The sequence below is a fragment of the Amblyomma mixtum genome, chromosome 2, assembly GCF_055824585.1.
Source record: "Amblyomma mixtum isolate Tamu chromosome 2, ASM5582458v1, whole genome shotgun sequence".
NCBI classification, from domain to species: Eukaryota; Metazoa; Arthropoda; class Arachnida; order Ixodida; family Ixodidae; genus Amblyomma; species Amblyomma mixtum.
This window is the reverse complement of record NC_143013.1, coordinates 281,229,403-281,252,230: the sequence shown is the minus strand read 5'-3', so window position 1 is coordinate 281,252,230 and position 22,828 is coordinate 281,229,403. Positions and strand designations below refer to the sequence as shown.

The window sequence follows — 22,828 nt, the reverse complement described above, 5'->3', positions numbered from 1 at the left end:
GGCAGGGCATAGAAGTTGTCGTAGTTTTCTGCATGCTGTCTTAGTTGATATTCTATGCTGCAGTGGTAATGACAGTAATGGCAGCTATCGCATTCCGAAAGCACCTACATATTATCGATCTTGATAAGACAATGATTGTGCGTCAGGTTTAAACATGGCGTAGCAAGTGGATTATCTCGGTCGCGAACCTTTCCTCTTCTTCCCAATGCAGATTATTCTGATTAAAAAAGCGCAGAAGGAGCGTAACGCTTGAAAGCAGTCCTTTTTCCTCGGTTTCATTGTTGTAAAAAAACCGCGAGGTGTGCATAACGTTAGACTTTTATTTCTCAGTGGCGAGGAAGGACACGCAGCTTCACAGCTGGACTTGATTCGAGAAGATGGCTCCTGGGAGCAAACGTCGCCGGGACCTGAAAGAGAAATTGAAGGAACGATTAATGTCTTTAGCATATTTGGCATTTGGGTCCATAACTTGGGTCCCTAACACCCAACCTCACACTACACACTACACGCCTCACACCCACTACTACCACCATTGACAGTTACTGGACCCTGCTACTTGGGCACTTTCAACGCCGCACTCCCACACACACCTTATCTCTCTATCTTAAGTGTTGGATTATACATAGACAGACATGCATGACGTGAGGTTGCAACTGTGAAGCACTCCTGCCCTAAATCTCTATAAACTGCACCCTTATCACGCATGACGTACGACTGCCCTGCACAAATCAAAAAGTCGAAGTAGGGAGTGCGTACTTCCATATATGGATGTATAGGCTACCGAGCATATGTGAGCATATATGGGCCAAATTTACATATACTGCCTCATATGGCATTTCGGATATCGATATATATAGGAGACTGAGCACACCTGAGTGTATGTGGACTGTATATATAATGCCCATTTCCCTATACCTCCGTGTATGTTATAAATACAACCAGATCTGGCATTTCCGTAAGAGGCGCGGGACTTAAGAGTGCTGTATCCGTCGAAACAAGACCTGTCGTCACTCGCGGAGCTTCCAATAACTGTGCGCGCAATCACACAACCTTGCTGTCATACAACTACGATTGAACCACTCCTTCCGCTTTTGAACTTAGCACAGACAAAATTAAAAAAAAAAAGTGTCAAGGCAACCAATGTTTCTATTGGACTACGGGGCTACGTGAGCATGCAACCAATGTCAACATAAAGCAACTAAATACTTATTGGGGGAGGCGCATGCAGTAATTTGACTACTCCGCAGTGCGCACTTTTATTTATTGTTGATGCCTGTATTACATGAGCAATGACTGCAGACAACACAAGGGACAGTTCTTAGTTTGTTAGTGCTTGGTCATGGTTTGTCATTCGCCAGATTGTATATATCGTTTCTCCTGCACCTCGCTGCATGTAGTAGAAAATCCAACAGGTTTCGCAGAACTGAGGTGAACACCTACCTGCGTGTCAGAGCACCGCTCGAAGCGGACATCCCTGAGTATGCACGCGAATATTGTCTTCGCTTGGACGAGGGCCATTCGCAGCCCGATGCAGTTACGTGGGCCAGCGCCGAACGCTAGGAATGAGAACGGCTTCACAGGGACTTCGCTCTCCGGAAGAAACCTGGTCGGCAGAGACGAAAGAGTTAGTGTGTTACGAACAAAAACTGAGGTGCCGGTGGATTAAACAGCTGAGACTTGGCGTTCACGTTATCGGCTTTGATCCAACTTTCCTATGCAGAACTGCTGACGTATGAGTCAGTTCTGCCATCTTACTCTGCTGTCATAGCATTAGCGCTAATGTTCTACGAGCGCACCGAATGTGTGCGCTGCAATCTCGTGGCCTATTTCACTTGCAGGCTTTCATGTGCGTCCATTTACAGCATCAAGGATCGCATTGAAACGAGCACAGACTTCAGGCAATGAAAAAAAATACGTTAATAAGCTTGCACCCGACACGGGTGAAAGCCGCCGGCGCGAGTGAGAATTAACGACTCTGTGATAGTTAAGGATTGACGTACTTCGGTAAGCTTACCCCTGATATAGATTACATGAATTAATGAACTACTCATTGTCTTCTTTAGTTAATATTTTCTCTCAGGACGTCGACACTGGTGTCCATGGCTTAATGTAGGCGGAGTATTGGGCCTTCTTATGGTTTGCTGCCTTGGATGCACTTAAGGAAACGCTTGTCTCATGTTTGCGTTTTGATCTCACATGAAGATTTCCGACGGAAACCATGAACTGCACAAAATACCTTTCAGGCTTGAAAGTGTAAGGATCCGGAAAATATGCTGGGTCATAATGTATCCCGATTATAGGTATATCGATGTACATTCCCGGCTTGAAGTCTATTCCGCACAACGTTGTTTCCTGATTGCAGCGTCTTGTAAGGCTGCACAAAGTGAACAAAAGAAGTCCATGTAGCTGTTTTTTCTATGTTCAGTAATACTGTAACGGCCTGAAGACGTTGACGTGAGGGTCGCGTGCTGAAGAGAACGACGGTCGGGGACACAGAAGGTGGCTGATACGCAAGCTGTCGACTCCTGCGAGTTCCGAGTTGAGGGTCTGTTGTTGCTTAGGTTGCACTCCACACCTCCACCAAGTTCTTTCACGTTATAGGCCTTTACTACTGACGAGCCCTTGTCAGGCGGCTGATTTAGTCTTTGGGTAGGGTCATAGCCCATAGCCGTTGCTGCTATCACATGCTGCTATCAACTTGCTGCTATCACATGCCAATCTCTGTTCATCGAAGGAATCACGCGTGTACTTGCTCAGTGAAAAATCTTATATTTGTATAACTTTCAACTTATCTGTTACTCATTCAGTTTTTCATTTCTGTGTGCCCCACCCCTTATGTAATACCCTCTAACGAGGGTCTTTAAGGTATTAAAGTGAAGTGAAAAAAAAAAGAGAGACCTGCGATCGTCGTTCCTCTCAGCATGCGAATCCTATTGCACCGTCTTCGCGTCTGTTACAGTATCAACACCAGGAGCAAAAGATTTTTTATGATATTCATCGAAAGTATATTATGCGCCTGTAATAAGTAATGTAATTTTTTTTCCCTTTTGGTGCATCACCGCTATTTCACATGCTAGCCTTTGAAGTGTACTTGTAGAATAGAAAGTAATTTAGGCACAATTAATTTTTTTTCTACAGAAATATCAAAATCTAGTCGTCGAACATGAAAAGAATACACTTCTTGTTAACCGAAACCAGGTGGCTCTGTAACACAAGATTCATGAGGGCCGGAGTCAGGGATTTCTCTGGTCATGAGAGGTCTTAGCGTGGGCATATACAGAGTACAAGAACTGCGGAAGACGGGAGTAAGGTATACAGCTGCCATCCCCCCCTCCCCCCCCCCCCCCCCCGCATGGTGATGACGAAACGTCTTCCTCTTAACTTCCCCATTATCATCATCATCAGCCTGACTACGCCCACTGCAGGGAAAAGACCTCTCCCATGTCTCTCCAATTAACCCTGTCCTTCGCCAGTTGCGGCCACCCTATCTCCGTAAACTTGTTAATCTCATCCGCCCACCTAACTTACTTCCGCCGCCTACAACGCTTGCCTTCTCTTGTAATCCACTTCGTTACCCTTAACGACCAGCGGTTATCTTGCCTTCGCATCACAAGCCGCGCCCGAGCCCTTTCTTCGTCTTGATTTCGACTAGGATGTTTTGAATGCAAGAGCGGGGGCTAGTTGGCGCTTCATACTGAGCAATTCGCGCTAAAAGGCACATACACACGTTTGTCCGTGTGTATGCGCCTTTTAGCGCGAATTGATCAGTAGGATGTTTTGTCTTGCAGAGTTCGCTGTAAAAATCAAATCCTTTGTTTTTATTGACTGAGAAATTAGATGAGTAAAAAAAAACAGTTATGTAAACAATGCACTCCATGCGGCAGTTTAGAGCCACCATTGAAATTAGTTGTACAGCTACCATGCAAAAACAAAAACTAATGGTCATTTCATGACCACGCTTTACTTTGGCACTTGTTTGCAAGCGTAAAATTGAGTGAATAAGCTTCGCCGACATTAAAATTTGTTTCAGCCCATGCATTTTGCTCCTAAAAGAGTTTAACGGGAACTTAAAAAAAACGAAAAATCTTAAGGACGTTTCAAACCAGCTGCCGGTCATACGTACAATGAGTCAGGTGTGTACATCCGCAGTGACTCTTTGATGCAGGCTTCAAGAAGAGGCATATCATTCAAGGCTTCAAACGTCATCCCATGCTAGAAAAAGAAAGCAGGCAATCATCGCAATAGCGTCTTGATTCGTTTATTTTCGTGCATATTTTTTAATATCGAAGCTTCTTCTTTGTCCCGAACTAGAGAGCGAGCGTCACCTTTGTTTTATCAATACGATGCGCCCACATTTCATGAAACGACGTCATCTTGGCATCTCACTTATATCTATGAGCACAGCCAAAGACGTCGATGGCACATAATAAAATAGGATCAATAGGAAATCAATCGGCTGTTTCTTGGTGTGTCCACATTTCACAAATTTTCATGAGTCATTCTTCAGATTGTATGCACAGTTTATTTTGGTAATGTTCTATTCACAATAAAAAAACAATACGAAGGACTAAATCAGTTCAAAGACTGCTGACGAAAAGCTAGAGATTATCGAGAAGTGCAAAGTGGTTTCCGTGCTCCACTTTTCATGAGATTTAAGGGGGATGAAAAAGTAATCAGCTTAAACGGAACTTTTCCAAATGGGCTTGCTTTTTGCTTGAAAGAACAAGAAACGTCACGAAAAGCGCGAAAGGGGCAACTCACTCTTTTGATGGCTTCTTCTACCTCTTCGAAAACTCTGTCCTGATACTCGGGAAAGATTGAGAGGTTATACGCCGTAAACGTAAGCGCGATGCCCCCGCCATCGCTGCCGGCGATGAAAAAAATCATGACTTCGGCAGCAACATGCTTAATTTCTTCTTCTGAAAAGGAAATAAAAACATGCATTGTGACACAGTTTGGCGTGCTGTCAATGTGAGCTTGCGGTTTAACCTTTCTTTCCTTTCTTTCTGCTGGCCTATGCGAGTTACTTGCACAATGCAGGAAGCAGCGAAAGCATCATAAATACTTTCATTTTAACCCTAACCACTGGTGAATACAAGGGGGGTACTGCGCACAAAAAGACAAGGACAAGAAGATAACACAACAAGCGCAGACTCGCGACTAACTTTATTTGAAAACACAACACTCCTTTTATAGTTTCAAAACTGTCACATCACACACATGATGAAACCAAAAACCTGTCTTCATTGTGATACAGTTTGATAGAAGGGTCACTTACGCAATCTTTATCCTTCTGTTTGATGCAAAACGCCTCCGCCAACTCACGCGCCACCTGGTCACGGCTCCTCCTCAAAACTTTTGTATCTGTCAGCAAAGGCAGGCAAGGGTTATTGCCTGCCTGCCTTTGCTGACAGATACAAAAGTTTTGAGGAGGAGCCGTGACCTGGTGGCGCGTGAGTTAGCGGAGGCGTTTTGCATCAAACAGAAGGATAAAGATTGCGTAAGTGACCCTTCTATCAAACTGTATCACAATGAAGACAGGTTTTTGGTTTCATCATGTGTGTGATGTGACAGTTTTGAAACTATAAAAGGAGTGTCGTGTTTTCAAATAAAGTTAGTCGCGAGTCTGCGCTTGTTGTGTTATCTTCTTGTCCTTGTCTTTTTGTGCGCAGTACCCCCCTTGTATTCACCATGATTGACCGACTAGCCCAACAACGTACCCTAACCACTCTTCGTGCAATCTGTAGCTATAAATTGCTCTGCAGTCGCAGCTGCCTTGCTGTCACTGTCAATCCCACTTTTTGTGTGAAGATGGAACTGAATAGGATGAAACTTAGACACCTCATTTATTTCGCCCGAAAGACGTCTCAAACTTCTCCGTAAGAATAGAGAACGCTTAAGAGCACTAATCAGGTATTGCGTTTCATTTTTTTTCCTGGAGGGGGGGGGGGGGGTGTTAGCCATTGGCGGGAACATATTTCTGAAATTCTGAGTTTCCTGAAATTTGTGAATATTACTATGAAAATAAACATGACAATAAAGATGGGCGCCGCGCCGGCTCAGTGGTTATGGCGTTCGGCTGCTGACCACAAAGACGCGGGTTCGATCCCGGCCACGGCGGTCGAATTTCGATGGAGGCGAAATTGTTGAGGCCCGTGTACGGTGCGATGTCAGTGCACGTTAAAGAACCCCAGGTGGTCGAAATTTCCGGAGCCCTTCACTACGGCGTCCCCATAGCCTTAGTCGCTTTGGGACGTTAGGTACCCATAAACCACAAGCCAAGAACAATAAAGACGATGATAATGATGAAAAACAAGGACACGACATAAATTCTAAGCCGCGCATTCTTTCTGTGGACTTATAGGTCGCATTTATTTTTTAAATCTGCACAGAGTGGCATTTTCGGCAGTAGTTGCCGGCACCGATTTTAGGCACTATTTGAAGACAGCCCCGTCCTGCGTTTCTAATTCGCTTTTTCTCGACCATTCTGGTTCACTGTTAGAAGCATGATGTCTGAATTAACCGCAAGTCTGGCTAGCACAAAAGGTTTATCATGATCTTTATCGCTACCTTGCGCTGGGGTTCGCTTTGACGCGTCCTACCAAGACGCGCATAGCCATTTTTCTTACCCGTAAGTTTTTCACCCCTGCTTTTATTCGTTTCGATGACGGTGTCCAAGCAAAGTTGAAGGAAGTCGCTGTGTCTCTGCAAGGAGTATTGGTGTATGCGTAAAAAAATAGTGAATCAACAGTCATTCGGGCACCAATGGCTGGCTAATAAGGGTGGCCGTACGCAAGTTCTGCTTGTGAGTTACCGCGGCCTGCATGCGCTCGCCTATCACCATGGCCAGCAATGGCTAGAAATAATTACACAGAGCATTACTTCCAAACGTTTCGCAAATAAAACCGCAACATGCAACACTGGAACTTGGCGGTAAAGCAGGATTGTCCGCACATAAAACATTGCAAGCGCGCAATGGTGGATGCACATTATCATAAATTACTTCAGAACCTGACGACATAGATTCAATTGAAGCAGAAAATACAAGAAAAGCCCTATTAATGAGAGTGCATTACGTTGCAGACTTACATCTCAGCGAAAAGAAACGCGCTGACGTGGAGTACTAATAATGTACACATGATTTATGCTACGCCTTCGAACTTACCTCATTGGAAGCAAGTCTTGTTTCCATCAACACTTTAGCAAAATCCTCCACTTGCTGTGACCCATATGTGTCGGGAAATTCGATGGGCAGCATTTTAAACACCCTGGACATATTATCTGCAGTAACAAAGAAATCGGTTTGTACAGTTTAATATCTAGCCGTCGCAGCATTAAATTATTTCGGTGATAGTCTTACACTATTTGAAGGGTGCTTCTTTTCAGTCTGCTTAAATCCGACTCAGAAATTCACTCATTGCAGAGTAAGAGAGTAGGTCACGTGAAATTTCTGGCGAGGAGACATGTGCCAAGAGCACCTGCGAATTGCACGTGTCCCATCTAACTTTAGACAAGGCTTAAAATATACCGGTTGCCTACATGTGGCCGCAATTTCAATCATGTTGTTGACCAGTCTGCGTAGCAAGTCACCGTAACCTTTGATTTGCGTGAATAAAGTAATTAAATGAAATGAAATAGTAAGCATTTAAAGCAATTCAACGAGGGCTTGACTTCCAGTGCTAAATTTTAGATCGACCCAAGGAACGTGTAAGAAATCAATCTTTATTCAGTTATGTGTCTTAGGTTAGTTTTTATTTTGCTTTAAAAACAAGGCCCGCGAAATATTGAAAAAAAAAATGTTGGAGCTAAACTCAGCGGCTTGGCGCATTAATCATCGGGATCTGACTGGTCTGTGGCCGCTTTCTCTCGCTGCCATTTACAGCGGTCATGTTGCCATGCGGCCTTCACGTGATGTCGGCGTGTTGAGTGTCATGTAAGCGATGACCTTATTTGCGTTCACTTGTACGAATGACAGGGTCTCCTCCAAATCGAGGATTTCGCCCACATTCATGATCACGAACCTATTCCTTCTTGTCCGCCTCCCACTGTTGCTGCTTCCGCGGCAAATTCATTCTAAATGGGGATGGGTCAACCCACTGCGTCGATGTTGACGACCTACCTGTGTCCTACATTGAGCTTCGCCTCCCCTGATTTCTATATACTGTGGATAAAATTTCCAGCAGACTGTTCCGTGCAACAATGGAATCTCAGGTATTGGAAACTGGAGGCAGGTTACTAATTCCGCGTGCAGACTTTAGAAGCAGTTTTCCTCCTCTAAATTAACAAAAATCGGTCTTCTTTAGTCCCTAAGCGCCTACTGATACAAGCAAAATTTTGCTTCCCCTGGAGGACTGGGGAATAGAAAAAGTTATGGTGCTTGAAAGCGCAAAGACCTTTACCATAATTCTCGAGAAGCTCGGTGCCTATCCCATTTCTTTTAGTGCCGCGCCATCAGGACATCAGCAATCGGCGCCAATAAACATGGTACAAGTCCTGAACTAAGCATTTCAGCAGTCTAGTTCAAATCACTTGCGATTTGCTCACCTCTATGCGGAATTTTCTCAAGCGAAAAAGAAATTAGAAACATTTAAAATATGATGGTACTCTCGTTAACAGTAAGATGCTGTCTTTCCGATTTTTTTTCTCACTCCCCAAGGCTACAATGACCTGCATGGAATATGGTTGGACAGAAGGAGAGGAGGTAAAATTAGCACTCACATAACATCATGACCTTCCAGCCGCCGCTAGTGCCAAAGAAACCGTTGCAGCAGGTGACGAAAGGATGGTTAGGCGTTTGATGCGCGTTCAGGTCGATGCCGAGCAGGAACGACGCCATGCCATCCATTGCGGATCTATCGAAGAGCCTTTCATGAAGAGAAAAATGGCAGAAAGAATAAATTGCATGCAAGGAAAGTATTAATCATCAGGGTAATTTTTCTCAACGCCAGAATTGAATTCACAAAATAAACGTATTTATGTCATTTGCATTTCCCAGTGTGCACCAGTGAGTGAGGTGCGTTCGAAGCCGCATGCTTTTTAAGCGCTATTTCTAGCTTAGGTGCGTTGAACTTCTTAACTGGAGTCCTTTAACGTGCGCTGACATCGCACACCAAAGTTCAAGACAAACGAGAAAAAATAGCAAGTTTGCCTCAGTGTGCGTCAGTTTTCACCGCCGAATCTTACGCCGTATCCTTAGAGGTAGAAAAAATACTGATGAACAACATTGAAAATAGTATAATTTATACAGACTCCCTCAGCGTAATTACATCACTACATCCAAAAAATGCAACAAAACCTTTAATAGGATACATAGTCCACAATGTAGTAGCTGCCAAAACACAAGGGCTTGAAATTAAATTCTCTTGGGTACCAAGTCACGTAGGAAGGCTACGGTAACGAGAGAGCTGATGTGTGTGCCGCAGCAGCCTGTAATGTTAAAATACAGAAAGTGAAAGTGCCGCATAACGAAACTCTAACATTTGTAGAAAGAAAACTAAGAGAAACATGGCAGGGAGCATGGGATAATGAAGTAAGTAGTAAAGCCTGTTATAGAAGAATGGAAAACATGCAGTCATCAAGAGCGTTTTATTGAAGTAATTCTATGTCACCTTCGTATTGGACACACGCACTTAACACATAACTTCATTCATGCAAAAAAGACAAACCTACATGCGCACAGTGCGGAGAGATTTCACCACAAACCACATATTAATATCCAGTGCAAAACTTGATCAGCTTAGAAGAAAGTATTTCCGACAACTTTATGAAGAGCGCATCACATTACACCCTTGCTTACTCCTAAGAGAAAATTCACTGGTAAAAACCTCCTTTCTTGTTTCGTTCCTAAAAGATGCAAACGTCCTAAACCTCTTGTAGGGTTACAAACTAATCTTTAAACTCCCTCACACCAAACAGACATATCAAAACTTGCTTTTGGCGCATGATGGCCTTAGCTGCCTATGTGCCATAAAACCCAACGCAACACAACACAAACCCAAAAGGGTGCTTTACTGCCGCCACAGCTGGGACCCCAAACAGACAATCTTGGGATCAGCTGCCGCATGCCAAATACTCCGAGCCATCGCGGCGCGTTTATCTTGAGTGCTACAAGCTGCCAGGTTCTTTCAGAATATTTTTTTCCCTTAGAGAGGCTTTGTTTCCATTGTCAGCGCCGTTACGTATACTTCTCCAATTACTTTGCGTCATATTTATGCTGTTGGACGAGCATGCACTTTTATAACCGTCAATTTTTTTTAACTCTATAATTTTTTACTGTGTCACTCCGCTCCGCCTAACTGCGCATGTGCAAAGCGGCATAAGATATACTTCGACAGGATGCGCATGCGCGGAAACTCTGAGAAGAAAAGCAAAACAGAGAGCACGTCTGTTTAAGACAGACGTTCTTCCGCCTTTTTCTCGCCGTAACGCAACGTTTGCCTCATGTGACAACCCGTCGTAAGCATCACAAAGAGCGCGCCACAACTATATGCAAGAACAGCCTAAAGCAACACTCGAGGATACTAATAAATTCATGGCTCACCCCCCTCCTCACACACACACGCACGCACACGCACGCACACGCACGCACGCACACACATGCACGCACACGCACGCACGCACGCACGCACACGCACACACGCACACGCACACGCGCACACGCGCACACGCGCACACGCGCACACGCACACGCACACGCGCACACACGCACACACGCACACGCACGCACATGCACACGTACACACACGTGCGCCTAACTTTCAGCATTGACTGGGCTCCTGGAAGTGCCTCTTCCCGAAGAAGTGAGAGAACTCATCCCGAAGCCCGAGCTGTCTCGAGCCGGGTTCTCCAGGTAAAGGAGTCCATCTCAACGACAACAAACGTCGAGACATCCGAGAGAAAAATTTCTCGCTTCTTCCAATACCTCAAAACCTAACACCTCAAGGAATAGAGGCTTCTGTTCGCAAAACCGTGCTCTGAGCTAGTTGGTACATCTTCACAACTTCACCAGCGCTAAATAAATAAACTTTCAGTTGTTAGTAGCGCTTCTCCCTGTCCTTCCTTCTCTGTCTTTGCTCCTCCTCGCAGTGCTGGTGAAGTTGTGACGCTTCTGTTCCTCTCGCCAAAAAAACTCGGCTGTGGTTTAGCTCTGGTAAAACCTGGAGCTGTCGCTGCAAAAGATGCCATACAAGACACGAGATCACTACCCTGCGAATGTAGCAGAGACGATTCTTCTCCGCTCCGGCCCTCAGCCGCCGCACGTGCCGTAACATACCCGACTGTCCCCACTGCGTAAAACCCGGAGGGCTTCAACACATAACAGCTTCATTTACATGAGCCCAATTGTAACGGGACGAGTCAGGCGCCGGCCTGAGCAACCCCCTGCCGCGCCCCCCTTCTAACTCGACGACTGCTTGTTTACATGAACTTGAACTTAACGAGTCAATACTATTGGAACTGGAGCGACGCCCAGCGTCGAGCATTAGAGTGTGAGCGTACGATGACAGCCTTCAAGATCGCAGTAACACCGCTGTCGTAGAAGCACGACTGCGCCAGCGAAAAACAGGTTCCCATTTATCCTCTCCACTCCCACTATCCAGACTATTTGACTCGACACCGTTTACAACCTCCTATAAAAAGAGCCAGCCACATATATAAAGGTGGCCAGGTCGGGCTGTCAACCTATCCCTCGCAGTCGGAATGACCAAGCTGACTAAGGTTTATGGCTTCCCAATACCATAACATATGCCTTCTCTGTTTTTCCTCACTGTTCTTGAAGGATCAGCTTCGCGTAACAAATTTCCGACATCATTTTTATAAAAAATGTCAGTGAGCTAAGCTCGAAAGCCATCAGGTGTGCTCGCCACTCGATTTTGAAAATCGGGCTGTTGTGTCTTTACTAAAAGGAGCAGAAGTGTCTGAGTACCTGAACAATGTTCAGGAAGATTGCGGAATTCCACACTGGTAGAAAATCAGAACCGAAAATCAAGATTTAATCTGAAAATTGTAGTCTATACTTTGCCCTTAATGATGACATACTCGCGCTTTAATATGCTTTTATGATACTCGAATATGTCCAATACCACATCCTTAAATTTATTGATGAATTTAAGAAACTACTCCAAAACGTTTCAAAACATTCTACTCGCTATCATGCTTAGTTGTAACTCGTGTGAATTAAGTGTAGTTTTAATTATCTCTCTCTTTTTTTCTTCGTATTTTGCATTTTCAATAGTAGGTTATTATCGCTCATCTTATATTCTTCCTGTCTTGCAGGCGTGTATTTTATGTACGGTAAGCTGTGCAAAATTTTGTGTTCCATTGCGTGCATGACCATAAAACAAATACGGTAAACTACCACGCAATTTCTAAACAATGACTCAGTTCTTTCCTGGAGACGTCACCTCTGAACTTCCACGACGTTTCTGTGCTTAGCTTCTTCAATAAATTGAAAGCGTAGCCGTTCTGTAAGCTCGACGAACCTTGGAAATATCTGTGAAAAAATAAAATTATGAGTGACCCGCAGACGTGGCATGATTCAGTAGGGCATGAAGTTCTACTTGAATGAACAACAGATGCTATTCGCGTAAGAATGGCGCGAAGGACCATGGGAAATGTGCCGGTTTCAAGGCATATTCATGCGGCAATAAAAGACGCAGTTCGAGAGTTCGTGTACAACTTCTTTTTCATCAAGAACGAGACCATAAATTGAAAGCTCAGCGTGTGCATGGCCGCAGAAATCAGAAACTGATCTTGAAGGGTTACACCAGGTCCTTCAGTGAGTATTTTCAGTAGTTTTTAAGAACATAGAATAAAAATGTAGATTGTAAAGGATATTGGTCACCAATAGCGGTAGACAGCATGGTCCATTTTTAACTGCTAATAAACCACAAAGAAAGAAAATTTTTCCCTAAATACGAGAAAATTGCTCAAGACCTTCGCGCACCCGTGGGCCGGACACTCGATGCCAGCTTTCATGCAGAGGACTTTGTGTCTAAAAAGTTTACCTTCATCTGAGCTTGCAAAAAATATATATATATTTACGCCGTCCTTTTTGTTGTTTAATGTCAAGTTTTTCCAATTTTCTCATATATGTTTACAAGCTGTCAGTGGTGCCACGAAAACATCCTAAGATTCCTTAACTCTTCACAGCTGCAGATAAATTTCTTCGGTTCCAGGGCCAGGAAGGATTGTATTTAGCTACGAACCACTAAGATAAGTGCGCACTTTTGGTTTGTTGCGCTTATGGTTGGAACCAAGACTAAAACGGATATTCGACAGTGTTGTGCACCATGACTGTGCAACCGTTTCGCTGGGAATACCGACCGATTTTATCTTGCTCGGAGTGAACGCTGGTGACAGCGCCATCCTCTCACCCTTCCATACGTGAGCAGGCATGTTGAAGAGCATCTTGTCCCATAAGGCATTTCCAGTTACTTTGTCCTCCTGAGTCATCAACAGACAAGAAAAAGCATGCAGTTGAGTGGCACGTGAAAGGTAAATATCGTACAAAGTGATTCTATGCCTTCGTCATAAAAAATGGTAGCGCAAAGAAAATGACGACGACATCGAAGAAAAATCATCGTCATCATAGACCATGGGACAAATGTTTGTCCTATGGTCTGTGGTTTCTCAATTGCTGTCTCCTTTGCGCTGCCATTTTCTACGATGATGGACCGACTAACCCATATGAAGATAATAATTGATTCTAGAAAGTGGCTTGAGACTTGAAAAAGGTGAAACAGCGTTCAGTTTCCTCACGAACGTTGTACAGTTGATCTATACAAAAGTCGCGGTAAGCGCGGCTTTTCCCCATTGCCCGTCCTGCCATGAGGAGACTGTAGCAATATAGCTATGCACGTAATTATCTAAATTGGTGTGAAGGTTACGAGGTTATGGTGAGTTCGAAGAAGCTAGCTTATATGTTTCATGATAAAACATTCTTACAACGCGCCTGGCTTGTAAGTACGGTTGCGTTCCCTGCGTAATATCTTGCGACATCGAAAATACTGCTCTGTGGGTGAGATCGGAAATCACATCGCGACTTTCAGCTGATCTGACGACGGACGTATCGAGTCTCGTTGCCAGTCCCAGCAGTTGTCACATGCCATTACGCCTTCCACAACTATGTTTTGCTGAGGTTCTTTTTTTAGGGCCAACTTTATTCATTGTACAGTTGGAGCCACAGCGGACCCAAATACTTCGGTGCATAGCAGGAGCAAGGAAGCACAGCTAATGAATACGCTTTAAGATATGAATCAGGGAAAAATGGTTCACAGAAATTGTTGCACGAATTCATCATTACTTTAAAAACGGAAGTATGGAAACACTGTTCTTCATCGGTAGACAAGCACAGAGCTAGTGAAAGAAAGGAACGCCTCAAACTAAGCAAGCATCATACTAACATACCCACATATCTTAATTCGTTCGTAAAATTCGCACTCTCATTATTATGCCAAAGAGCAACGCTGTAATACGTGCGGAAATTTGGCAGCATCCACAAGCAGGCTTACTGTGTGTGCGCTTCAACACGTAAAATAGACCTTTGGGCCTTACCGTTCTGTCAACGAAGGACTTTGAGTCTTTGGCACAGACAATGCGCAACACTTCCAGATCTCCAACTACGAGGCAAGGAACGAACCCTTGATAGGACCTGAATTGTAAGAAAAAAGAAAAAAAAACGCTACTGGCCTGTATTGCACGAGATTTCTGGTTCGGTTTAGTTTATGGGGTTCAACGTTTTAAAGCTACTCAGGCTATGAAGGGCGCCGTAGTGGAGGGCTGCGGAAATTTCGACCTCCAGGGGTTCTTTAAGGCGCACTGACATCACAAAGTACACAGGCTTCTAGAATTTCCCCTCCATAGAAATTCGACCGCCGTGGCCGACGATATTATTTTACCTAAAAGAATCCCTTTTTACTCGTGATCAGAACTCCTCTCGCAAAAGCTTTCAACTCGTCCGCCACCAGAACTTCTGCTGCGGCTCGAGAGCAAAGTTTCCAATGCTCTTTGGCCTCAGGTCCCTCAGTCATTTGCTCATGCAGGTAAGCTAATAAGTTGTGCTATCGCTTAGGTTTTCGCTTCGGTTTCGGTTAGATCAGATTTCGAGGTGAAGAAGGCCTCAGACAATGATCTGCGAAATCCGTGAGTAGGGGCGTCGGAGCTGGCGTATAGTAGAACTGGAGGGGACACTTAGCTCCACTTTAAGGGTATGACGTGATCGCATTAATCGCTTAATGTATATTCTTTCTATAATAGCCTGAAAGAATACGTGTTCTCGGTCCATACATGCTGGCACCGTATAAGGGTTATCAAAATAAACTACTCAATCACGTGTGCAATGATATGAGCCGCTAAAGTATGAATGCTAACGCGAAAACATTAGAAATCGAGAAATGTGCGGAACCCCGCTGTTCCCATTTCCTTGAGTCCTGTGTATTATATGTGCTGGATTTCGCTTGTGTCTTTCTGCATATCCGTGTTGCCTTCTTCACCACGTTTGAAAATGCTTTTTTCTAATATTCAATATACTTAATCAAGCAGGTTTTCTCTAACCTCAGCGAATTTTTTTGAGTGCGTTAATCATCTGCCGCACTGATAAGCATTCAATACGCGCAGTTAACTGGCGGTTCCCTCACAGTTCTTGCTTTGGGACCTATTTCTGTACCCGCCTCGGTGGCTCAGTGGTTAAGGCGCTCGTCTACTGAGCCGAAGTGCCCCGGTTCGGACCCGATCGCGGTCCCCGCGTTTCGACGGAGGCGAAACGCAAAAGGCGCCCGTGTGCTATGCGATGTCAGTGCGCGTTAAAGATCCCTAGGTGGGCGAAATTATTCCGGAGACCTCTACTACGGCACCTTTTTCTTCATTTCTTCTTTCACTCCCTTCTTTAAACCTTCCTCTACGGTGTGGTTCGGGTGTCCACCGAGATATGTGAGACAGTTACTGCGCCGTTTTTTTTTGCTCGAAAACCAATTTTTGAAGAGAAAGCTACATAGGTAAAATAAATTGGTAAATTGGTTTTTGAGGAAAGGAAATGGCGCATTATCTGTCTCACATATATCGGCGGACACCTGAACCACGCCGTAAGGGAAGGGAGGAAGGTAGGAGGGAAAGAAGAAAGAGAGAAAGAGGTGCCGTAGTGGAGGTCTCCGGAATAATTACGACCACCTGGGGATCTTCAACGTGCACTGACATCGCACAGCACACGGGCGCCTCTTGCGTTTCGCCTCCATCGAAACACGGCCGCCGCGGTAGGGTTCGAACCCGGGTACTCCGGCTCGGTAGACAGGTGCCTTACCACTGAGCCACCGCGGCGGGTATTGCCACAAACTTGCGATTTCGCTGCGGCGGTGCCCCGAAGAGGCACAGAGACCGACGCTGAGCCGTTGCCTAGCAACCGCCTCAGCTGGCGGACGCCGCGCGCTCGCTGCGCCATCTGGCATGACGTCACACCGCGCGCCTCGCCGCGGAGCCGCCACCGCCGTTTGGTATGACGTCACAGCGCTTGCCTCGTCATTGCGCTCGCTTTCGCTACGTATATCCTGGCATAGCCGAGCTAAGCCAGTGCCAATTTCTTTCTCCTTCTGTCACCCTCCTTTATCCTCTCCTTACGGCGCTGAATTTTGATACCATTCGGAACATTCTGTGGTGGTCCATAATATGTGTACCAATGGTACCACCCACTGGTGCCACTTGTATGACCTCGTGCTCCATACTAACGCGACCTTGAGAAGTGCGGATACTAGATCTGACGCTCTAAAAACCACAGCAGCTTATTGTCGCGCCTTCCTTGTCGGAGAATACCACCGTAAGTCAAGCACGCTTGGGGTGATAGAAGGCAAGTGTTTCCTCCCATATCTGCTTCTTGTGTAAATGAGGCGACCTATTGTAATCACTACCACCTTGATTACAGAAAGTCGAAAACAAAAGCTCAAGTGTGTTATACCTGACAGCACAGTCCTGAAAGTCTATTGACCTCTTTTTTTTTTCCTTATTCTTTCCACCGAGCCGAACCTGGAGATAACCTGAATGATGTAGAGGGGCTCTTAAACCTCCCTCTTCTTTCTCGCATCCATTCTTCGCTTCTGTCGCGGCGACGTTTAGGTGCCTGGGCACAGAACGGCACACTGGCCTCGCCTTGACTCGCTCCATAACTGCCTCCTCGTTTTTAAGATAACCTCTGTGCGATAACAGCAGGCCAGCCACCGCTAGTGGCGGTATGAGAGAACAATGCACGATATAGTAACAAGCGTTGCCTTTGCACGGCTATCAATTTTGTTGTGTGTACATAAGCAAGATTTCTTATGTCGAATGGGCAGACGACCCGCCGCGGTGACTCAGTTGTTATGGCGCTCGACTGCTGACCCAAAAGACGCGGGTTCGATCCCGGCCGCGTCGGCCAAACTTCGATGGAGACGAAATTCTAGAGGCCCGTGTACTGTGCCGTGTCAGTGCACGTTAAAGAACCGCAGTTGGTCGAAATTTCCGGAGCCCTTCACTACGGCGTCCCTCATAACCTGAGGCGCTTTGGGACGTGAAACCCCAATAAACAAACAAATGGGCAGACGGAAGAAGTTGCCAATTGAAGTAATTACAGTCATTAAGCTATGTGATCGAAAGTGAAATATTAGTTTTTCTGCAAATTTCTATGCGGTTGAGTTAGTGTGACCTAACCTCTTCGAGTAGCCTGTCCTACAAATTACGCCTTCGCAAAGTTAATGGGTTGGCTGTACGTACCCGTAAAGTCTTCCATACTTGCGATAGTTGTTCCGTACAACTTCTGGCAATGGCTGCAAAGGATGTGAGCAATCAGCAGGGATCTGGTATGGTCTCGAAAAATAAGTAAGGCTGATGAAACCCTGTGCTAAATTGTTAAATACGCATTGCCTGCACACTCGACACTGACAGTTTCCGTTGGTCGGTTACTCGAGCATTTCCCTCCGCAGCATGTCCTCACTATACAGATTACGTTGTCGCGAATCGCGCCTCTAAGTATGTTATTTTCCATAAAGCTACCGACTGCTCCTGAAATCAAGATTCCTATCGTGAATATGATGCACCCTAAAATTGGGACCGTAAGAAATGGGGGCCACCTGAGAATTCGTGAACACCAGATTCGTGCCATGAGGACAAGTTTCTAGTCCTAATGAATTATATCAAATTCAAGTTCGTAGCACTAACCAACAACTTGTTCTTGAATTTCAATCGTTAGACGTGAATGCATAAAGAAAAGTTCGAAGCGAAAGAACAAAGAAAAAGAGTAGAACAAGAACAGAAAGAGAAGAATAAATCTTCGGTAGATCGTCAGCGCATGCCTTGTCTACTCTCTTCTTCCTTTGCCTCATAAGTGCCCTCCTTAAAGAAGCCTCAGGGTTGGCTCCGTAATACATTTGGTCTGTACGAGGTGTGGGTAAAGACCTACTTTGTCAGCATTTCAGCGCAAAGGAGACCAGCGCCGGGTCCTAAGAAATCCTGTACCATTAGGAATGCGGTGGGTACCTGGCGTAATACATTTGGTCTGTACGAGGTGTGGGTAAAGACCTACTTTGTCAGCATTTCAGCGCAAAGGAGACCAGCGCCGGGTCCTAAGAAATCCTGTACCATTAGGAATGCGGTGGGTACCTGGCGGCACAAGAAATTGAACCGCGCTGCTACCGTACACGACGCCGTTTTCAAGGCAAAGTATTGACAGAATGCGTTGTGTGAATCCACTTGACGCGAATCCACACTGTGATCTTCTCACAGGGATGATTACGCAAAGGTTTATACCGCTATTGAACGAGGTTTCTATGAGGAAGCCTACATTAGGGAGCTTGCTGGCCCCAAATACCGAAGTAAAAGGCAGTCGAAAAGCAGAGAAAATTCAGTAAGACAATTCCAGACTTTATTAAAAAACGTATAACTACTGCTCTGCTCATGAATTTTATTGTGGAGTCATTACTTGTCCGCAACAATTTTGTCTTGCATATGCCGAACAGCCCAGAGGAGATTTTCTAATTAAAATGAACACTGATTCTGCGCTCATCTATCATATGAAGAAGTTTCAATACGTAGCTGAATTTGAGAAATTTGCTTAATACTCTTTTCGTTCAAAATGCTCACTTTTCCCGCTGGGACGTACACCCATCGCAAAATTATGGGAGCCACTATTAGCGACAAAACTGGATAACTTCGCAGTCTTTACAAGCATCCTGAAGTAGATATATGCGGCGTAATTGCGACTATGATAAGAGTCCACCACTAAGCATCAAGCTATACACATTGGCTGCAAAGAAAGAAAGATTTTTCGATACAGTTGCCAGACACAAGCTTTTTACAGCGAGTGTTCATACATGAAGAGGAAGTAGTCAAAACCTCACCTTGGTGAAGGTATCGTAAAGCACTCTGAGGTACTCCGTCAGCGACAAATATGGGACTCCTTTTCCTGCCCAAAAACTGTACGTCTTTTTGACAGTCCTGTAATTTAAATCCACATACATACGGTAAAGTAGCCGCGAATGAAAGGATGCTTTGATCAATACTTCAGAGTATCAGAAAGTTTTGCGACAGAAAAGACGACAGTACACTAGCTTGTAGGACGTGCATACGTAAGTGATAGTTGTGAAATGGCCCTTAATGTAAAATAAAATATGTGTATATAATGCCGTGTTCAAAAAGGGGCAGGCAAGAGGGCACTATTGAACTATATTCCGCAGAGAAAAGCGGTACAGCCACTTTCTCGTTCTAGGAAGACAAACCTTTCACACTTTTTCTTGCGGTAAGTAGTTTACTGAGAAGAAAAAATATTTTTACTTCTTCTTTAATGACAGCTTACAAATACATCTAAGTTAGTTCAAAGCGAATGACGGCAACGTCTGTTAGGTCCACCCCAGCGGCAGCAGCTTTCTATAATTTGATAATGAGTCAGGGCCCTGGAGAAGCTAACAAATTCTTAAAGCATATCTTAAAACTCTGGTATTGGTATCGCGCTCTCATGCAGCCCATGTATTGGGGGATACGTAAAAAACGAACAAATTATTGCAGTATCTTCTTTTCAACACATTTCTCTTTACCACTAGGCCAGCTAGAAACCGTTTAAAAGACTCCTTAGGGCATAGATACTAAATGTGTAAAATATATTCTTGGGGCAAGCACAAGATAATGAGTATAACATGACTTACCTCACAAAATAAAGGAGAATTACGGAGAGAACTAGGAGCACAGCAAGATGCATATCTGATAAAATGTCCTTTACAGTTCGTCTCGGCTATCGTTTTGGCACTAAAACTTGTCCACACATCAACTTCAGAAGATTAAAAATGTATCACAGCCTTCCGTACGTTTACTGTACCTATAGAAGCCTTGCGGCTGTCTTTGCCCTAGACACTTTTCGTTGTGAAAGAGCGGTACGAGACTCGCTGAACCGCTCTGTTATTATCAGCAGGAGGAGGGAAGCTCGTGTGGATGTCAGATAATCGGCTTTGCTCCAAGATCACGCTTATCGCAGGATGCGTGCTTTCGACAAAAAAACAAAAACAAATGGCGTACCTTTAGAAGCAAGGAGGTTCTTGCCGTCTTAGTACGTCACCATACGTGTTTATTTTAACGCGATAGCGTGAAAGGCCCCGTTGTCGAGAAAATGTGGCGTCGGCGTTGTGAGCGAAAAATTACGATCATGACACTGGCCGGTGGTGCCCAGAAAGAAACCTATAAGAGGCAGGTGGGCAGTTCAGGTCACGTGACCCTGAAGCGTCATCACCACCTCACCACCGGATGGTGAGCAAACTGCCCATAGTGGCTGGTGGCAGTTAAATTAATGATTGGTCGCTCGGGAAGTGCAACCCGGGCCGCACAAGGCACACCGCTGGGTGCATCTGCCATCGCAGGGCAGTGGTGCATCGCTCAACCAATACACCACCACTGCCCCAGTAGGGGTGTGAGGTCTCCCAGGGACCGATGAATGTAAAAATTCAGGGGGCACTTTGACTGTCTAGAGTGCGTAGAGGCGAAAGCGTTTTCCGCACCACTTCGCCTATTAAGCCGAAAGCCTTTAATGCCTCATACTGTCGTTAGCAGACGCGCCGGCAGCCGTGTCGACAGACGCGTCGGCAGCCGTGTCGACAGACGCGTCGGCAGATTCGTCCGTTTTTCGGCGTCACTGCTTAAACGGCTCAAGGTTCCAGCATGAATAGAGGCGCATCTAGTGAATGCATGGGCTTCATAAATAAAATAAAAGCAGTAAAGTCAAGAAAAGGAAAATAAAAAATAAAAATAAGAAAATAAACAAAAATAAAAACAAAATAAAATAAGATGTGAAAATAAAAATAAAAATAAAAACAATAAAATTAAGAAAAGCAGCAAAAAATAAATGAAAAACAAAATATGAAAACAAGAAAGTTAATAAAAACAAACAGTGGCCAGGAAACGCTTTCGCCTTGCAGCACTTTAGAGAGCGAAAGCGCCCCCTGAATTTTTTTTACACTGGTGACGTCACCACTGGATGACGTCACACATAATGACGAAGTAATGGCAAATTACTAATTAATGGCTAATTACTGATTAATGGCTAAATACTGATTAACTGCTAATTAATGATGCTTAAGCTTCGTCTTAGGAGTGGAACGCGACAGCGTGTTGTAGCGCTGCCAGGCAGTCCACGGAACGCCACCACCCGTTCGGCGCGATGCCTTGCCCTTTGAAAGCAACGCTTTTTGAGGAAAGGAAATGGCGCAGTAATTCTCTGTCATCTCGGTGGACACCCGAACCGCACTGTGCAGGAAGGGAGGAACGCCACCACCCGTTTGGCGCGATGCCTTGCCCTTTGAAAGCAACGCTTTTTGAGGAAAGGAAATGGCGCAGTAATTCTCTGTCATCTCGGTGGACACCCGAACCGCACTGTGCAGGAAGGGAGGAACGCCACCACCCGTTTGGCGCGATGCCTTGCCCTTTGAAAGCAACGCTTTTTGAGGAAAGGAAATGGCGCAGTAATTCTCTGTCATCTCGGTGGACACCCGAACCGCACTGTGCAGGAAGGGAGGAACGCCACCACCCGTTTGGCGCGATGCCTTGCCCTTTGAAAGCAACGCTTTTTGAGGAAAGGAAATGGCGCAGTAATTCTCTGTCATCTCGGTGGACACCCGAACCGCACTGTGCAGGAAGGGAGGAACGCCACCACCCGTTCGGCGCGATGCCTTGCCCTTTGAAAGCAACGCTTTTTGAGGAAAGGAAATGGCGCAGTAATTCTCTGTCATCTCGGTGGACACCCGAACCGCACTGTGCAGGAAGGGAGGAACGCCACCACCCGTTTGGCGCGATGCCTTGCCCTTTGAAAGCAACGCTTTTTGAGGAAAGGAAATGGCGCAGTAATTCTCTGTCATCTCGGTGGACACCCGAACCGAACTGTGCAGGAAGGGAGGAACGCCACCACCCGTTCGGCGCGATGCCTTGCCCTTTGAAAGCAGCGCTTTTTGAGGAAAGGAAATGGCGCAGTAATTCTCTGTCATCTCGGTGGACACCCGAACCGAACTGTGCAGGAAGGGAGGAACGCCACCACCCGTTCGGCGCGATGCCTTGCCCTTTGAAAGCAACGCTTTTTGAGGAAAGGAAATGGCGCAGTAATTCTCTGTCATCTCGGTGGACACCCGAACCGAACTGTGCAGGAAGGGAGGAACGCCACCACCCGTTCGGCGCGATGCCTTGCCCTTTGAAAGCAGCGCTTTTTGAGGAAAGGAAATGGCGCAGTAATTCTCTGTCATCTCGGTGGACACCCGAACCGCACTGTACAGGAAGGGAGGAAGCGGGAATAAAAGAAGAAAGACCTAAAAGACCTAGAAGAAAGGCCTAAAAAAAAAAT

General features: G+C 45.4%; 1 protein-coding gene across 2 annotated transcripts; it reads right to left on the bottom strand.

The window, feature by feature from the left end:
• Positions 1–265: 265 nt before the first annotated feature.
• On the bottom strand, positions 266–20,857 carry LOC149364175 (cytochrome P450 3A41-like). 2 transcript variants are annotated; one of them, XM_089574173.1, is made up of 14 exons: positions 20,157–20,857; positions 19,356–19,452; positions 17,734–17,786; positions 14,554–14,650; positions 13,324–13,443; positions 12,402–12,490; positions 8,719–8,864; positions 7,166–7,281; positions 6,630–6,705; positions 4,762–4,919; positions 4,124–4,212; positions 2,237–2,374; positions 1,441–1,603; positions 266–407 (listed from the first exon to the last, which is right to left on the bottom strand). In XM_089574173.1, the coding sequence occupies exons 1-14, from the start codon at positions 20,207–20,209 to the stop codon at positions 327–329; spliced, it is 1,476 nt and encodes a 491-aa protein (XP_089430299.1). In that variant the 5' UTR covers positions 20,210–20,857; the 3' UTR covers positions 266–326. The 2 variants fall into 2 exon arrangements, with proteins under 2 accessions (XP_089430299.1, XP_089430300.1); XM_089574174.1 differs by having other exon boundaries at positions 8,719–8,852.
• Between the last annotated feature and the right edge of the window lie 1,971 nt (positions 20,858–22,828).